Source organism: Plecotus auritus (genome assembly GCF_963455305.1).
Source record: "Plecotus auritus genome assembly, chromosome: 4".
NCBI classification, from domain to species: domain Eukaryota; kingdom Metazoa; phylum Chordata; class Mammalia; order Chiroptera; family Vespertilionidae; genus Plecotus; species Plecotus auritus.
The window spans coordinates 28050844-28055237 of NC_137775.1; the positions used below are offsets into that span (position 1 = coordinate 28050844).

The window sequence follows — 4394 nt, forward strand, 5'->3', positions numbered from 1 at the left end:
GTATGCAAACATATTTTTTCACTTGAGCCTCTGGAAAAAAAAGAAAAACTTACGGTGAAAATGCTTAGCCAGTAAGATTTACTGCTGATTGCAGATTTAGTATTGACATGTCTTAGCTGAAGAAAACTTCAGCTTTAACTATTAATGTGGGAAATCTGGATCAGCTTTTAAAATGGGGTGGAAAGAGTTTTCAATGACAGTGTATTTTCAGAGAAATTATTTAGAAGGTAATTTTTAATAGGAGTGTCAATTATAGTGGCGTGTGCATCTTAATTTTAATGGCCTGCCTTGGCTATCGAATTATGGAATGTAGGTGATCTGAATTATACTGGAGTCAACCTTTATTGCAAGACCCACTGTTATTTAATGCTTCTATATACCCTTCTCTCCTTTTTAATTATAAAATAGGCTTAAAGATTGGAATCTGTCTAAATGAAATGCCCTTTTAAAATAGTGAGATTTTCTTCAATCTACATTTCTGTACTCCTCCAGTAGGTTAAATACAAAAGATTTTTTTTTCCCCTCTCGTTAATGTAGGTGTGTTGTCCTTATAAGATAAGCTAGGAAAACAAAAAATTCTTTCTCCTGCCACAGAGACAATTGGAGATTTTAACAATATTACTTTTTCATTTGATTATATAAGGTAAAACCTGACATCTACTTACTTAACTGAAGTTATGTATTCTTGGTAACCCATTTAGGTAAAATTAAAATGATCTTATCCTTATGTCCTTTGCACCCAATGCCTGTGACAGAAAAGGCTCAGTATTCTGGAAAACAGGGCATGCTTGAGAGGGAACATCTTGTAAAGACTGTAATTTGACCTTTGACTCAACCTCTCTGAGTAAATTTTAAATATTATAGGAGAACAAATAGAAAGCCTCAAGGTATAATTCTGCTCCCTCTTCCTCTTAGAACTATAAGCCAGTCAGAAGCTATTTCAGATATTAAGCTAGCAGTGTGAGTGCCTGTCCTTAGTACTTTTGCTGAGAAGTAAGATTCATCACTAGAGATAAAGATTTCTATATAATGCCATCCTCATCCATCTCCCAGAATATTACTCCCTTCTACCTCCTTTGAAGTAGTTGAATCAGGTATAGCCAGAAACACTTAATTTTCCCTCTTCCATACTATGAAAAAAATATCTATAATGTTTAGTATAATAAACCTAACTCTAGGGTCTACTTGAATTTGATGGCAATTAAGGGGAAGAAAAGCTTTGACAACTTTGTAGCTTTTGATTAAACCACACCAAGAGACATGTTCCAATGATAACAACTAAGCATTATGCCAATTATGTTAAACCCTGCTCCCCGCTTAAGCTCATCATGACCTGTTTTAGTGTCCAGTAATTTACCCTTTGGAAGGCTTACTCTCATCAATAAAGTGTTCAACTTACAGAGAAAAAAAGGAAATCCACCAAAGGGAACAACCACCCCCAAATGACTTCTAGAAAACAAGTATTTCTTAACTTTTTATTGACATTGGCAAATTAAAATAGAATAAATTAACAAGTATTTTTTCAAAAAAATGTTTTGTACAAAAATACTGTCAAAATTTCCTAAAAAGCTTTCAACACAGTAGTATCTTTTCATGTACTGAATATAACTATTAGCACAGTGTCAAAAATGTTGAAGACAGAAACAAAATAAAAATCTGTGAAATGTTTGCCACTGACGACATTCCACACACCCTATTATTGTCTGTACATACGGGGGAGGGGGGGGCAGCCAACTTTAAAGTGAACAGTATGACTTTTCCTGATCCAGAACGGCTTGGCCCACATCTGTTTAATCTTCCAGTTTAGCATATTTTAAAAATTAGTCTGTACTCAAATGCATAGTTAAAAAAATGAAGCGAGATGGCAGAGTTTGTGCATCTGCCCTTCAAAGTTCATGCAACCAACTAATGCAATTTTTCCTTTCACTCATAAATTTGAATGCAGTTCAGTCATTTGAAACCATCTACAAAATCCACAAGATTAAGCAGTTTGCCAAGATTAATATCTAACAGTTGAGCACTGGAGAAAGTGAGGAAATAAGGAGTAAAAACAAACAACAAAAAAAAGACCAAGTTAGCTAGATATTTCAACTACATAAGGGAGGTGAATGTCAAGGCTACAAAAACGAAACAAAAACAGGAAAAAAAAGTGGCAGCAATTTTTAAACCAATTTGTACAAGTTTATAGTTTACTTTGTTTTCAAGTTCTCAAACCTTTCAAGATTTGAAAAGTGAGATACTGTGTCTAAGGGAATGTTTTTAATTCACACCGAAGAAGTTGGAGGGTTTGATTTCTTTCGCTGGGTTTCGATCGAGTCAACAGCTGACTCTACTGGGCTGCTGTTTGCACACGAAGTCCGTCATGAAATCAAATTCATTTTGCCCCAGCCAGAGTTCAGGCAGCTCCTTGATGCGGTCCAAACCCATTTCTATCACTAAGGACATAAGCACTTCCTCGTCGATGAAATCAGTGTCTATGACATTGGGCGGCAGCATTGCAGCAGGGACGTGGGCCACAGAGGCGGGCATGTTGCTGCTGCTGCTGCCGCTGCCGCCGCCGCTATTGCTGCTGCCCGCGCCGCCGCCCGAGGTGCCGCTGGAGCCGCCAGGGGTGCTGCTGCCACCGGAGCCGGGGGTGGTGCTGCCGCCGCTGTGTTTGGGGTTGCAATCTCGGAAGTGCTGGTTTGTCCCGTTCATCTGGTGGCCTGCAGCAGAGTGCAAATCCGGCATGTAGTGGTTGTGGGGGTAGGGGTGATGGTTGAAATACTGGTTGTTGAGCTTCTGCAGCTGCATGCTGGCCGGCAGGGAGCCTCCCTGGCTGGCCACCGGGGGCCCCATGAACTGGGAGTTGTTAAACCTAGCCGCGGGGGCCAGCGCGCTCGGGGGGTGCCCTCCGTTCACAGTCCCTGGCCCCATCGCGTGCCTGATGCCGCTCGTGGTATTCATGTTGCCCGCGCCGTAGTGTATGTGCTCGCCCATTAGGGCGTTGAAGGCGTGTTGGGGCTGCTGCTGCTGCTGGTGGTGATGGGGGCTCGGGAACTGCCCCATGCCCATGCGGTGGGCAGGGTGGTGGTGCAGCCCATTGGTACCGTCGGGGAAGCGCCCGTGGTTCATGGCCATCATATGGTCTGCCATTTCCAGTCCTGCAAGTGAAAAGGGCAGACGATAACACCCGCGCCACACGTGTCGCCCACCAGAGCGCACCCCACTTTTTCTTGCCACTGACCCCCAAGACCCCCGGGCACACGTCGGCTGCGAATCACCATCCCCAGGATCCCCCTAGTAGCTAGCGCACCAGGAGTCGCCAACACGGTGGACCTGCCACCCACAACAGAGCCGGGTGCTGCACAAACAGCCCCTTCCCCTGCGATCCGGCGGGGATCCGGCGGGAGGACCGGAGCCCACACCCCCCTCCGCTCTCCTTAGTCGCCTAATAAAGGAAGTGCCCCGTAGCCCTGCCGCGAACTTAAGGCTTTAAATCAGCCCTCCTCATCCTGTTGTTGCACATCCTGTTGTTATTCCCCAGCTCCGCCTCACGCTCTTCCTCCGGGCAAACCCAGCCCTCGGAGGACTGGGCTGGCAGGAGCCCCGGCCAGCTTCGCCGGGCGCGCTTACCTTCCGTCTTAGCGATTTCTGCTCCGAAGACCGAGGGCGGGATCGTCGGGTCCAGGACCGGCTCAGCAGCACATAGAGGGGGCCTTCCTGGCGTGCAGGGCGCTAGTTGTCGCGTTGTCGGCGCTGAGGTCTTGCAGCGGCCGCAGGGGTAGAATCGGAGCCGCTCTCCTTTATTTTCCCTCCGCTGCCCTCACAGCTCAGCAAGACTGCCCGGCAACTGCCAACAATGAGCTGTGTTTCTTAGGGCTTTGGCCACAGTTAATATAAGGATCTCAGGAAGGGCGGAGCGAGGGCCTCCCGGCCGGGAGGCAACAAAAAGCGGATTCTGGAACTCCGGGCACGCCGGACCGGGTCGTGGAGATGTGTCCCCGCGGCCAGAGGCACGTGCACAGAGGCTGCAGCGGGCCAGGGTGCTGCCCCGTTGCCCCCAGACTCTGGTTTCCTCCCTACCAGCAAATGTGGGGCGGCCCTGTCACGCCCGGTACAGGGAGAAAATCCTCTTTGGACTCCTAGCCCGCAGGTGTCGCCTTCCCGGAGAGGAGCGAGGAAAACTCACCTCCCCCAGCCCCCGCACAGCCGGATCCCCCATCCCAACCTCGTCCACCGGGTTCACCTAGCGGTTTGGGCTACCTTCTATGGGAAAAGGGGGTTCTCTCGCGCCCTAGCCCTCCATAGTGCCCTTCTGCCTCCCCGGTTTTGCACAAGCTTCCTTGGGCAGAGAGAACGGCTGTGTTTTCCTGAGTGGGGTTTTAAAGCCCGGGACAAATAATGCCCCCGCC

General features: G+C 47.7%; 1 protein-coding gene across 1 annotated transcript; it reads right to left on the minus strand.

Annotated features, from left to right (window-relative positions):
- Nucleotides 1–1461: 1461 nt before the first annotated feature.
- CITED2 (Cbp/p300 interacting transactivator with Glu/Asp rich carboxy-terminal domain 2) lies at nucleotides 1462–3857 on the minus strand. The gene is made up of 2 exons (XM_080664148.1): nucleotides 3616–3857; nucleotides 1462–3143 (listed from the first exon to the last, which is right to left on the minus strand). The coding sequence occupies exon 2, from the start codon at nucleotides 3133–3135 to the stop codon at nucleotides 2317–2319; it is 819 nt and encodes a 272-aa protein (XP_080520274.1). The 5' UTR covers nucleotides 3136–3143; nucleotides 3616–3857; the 3' UTR covers nucleotides 1462–2316.
- Nucleotides 3858–4394: the final 537 nt, after the last annotated feature.

Coding starts and splice junctions, on each gene's coding strand:
- CITED2 (XM_080664148.1), bottom strand. CDS start 3,135: ATGGCAGACCATATGATGGCCATGAACCACGGGCGCTTCCCCGACGGT.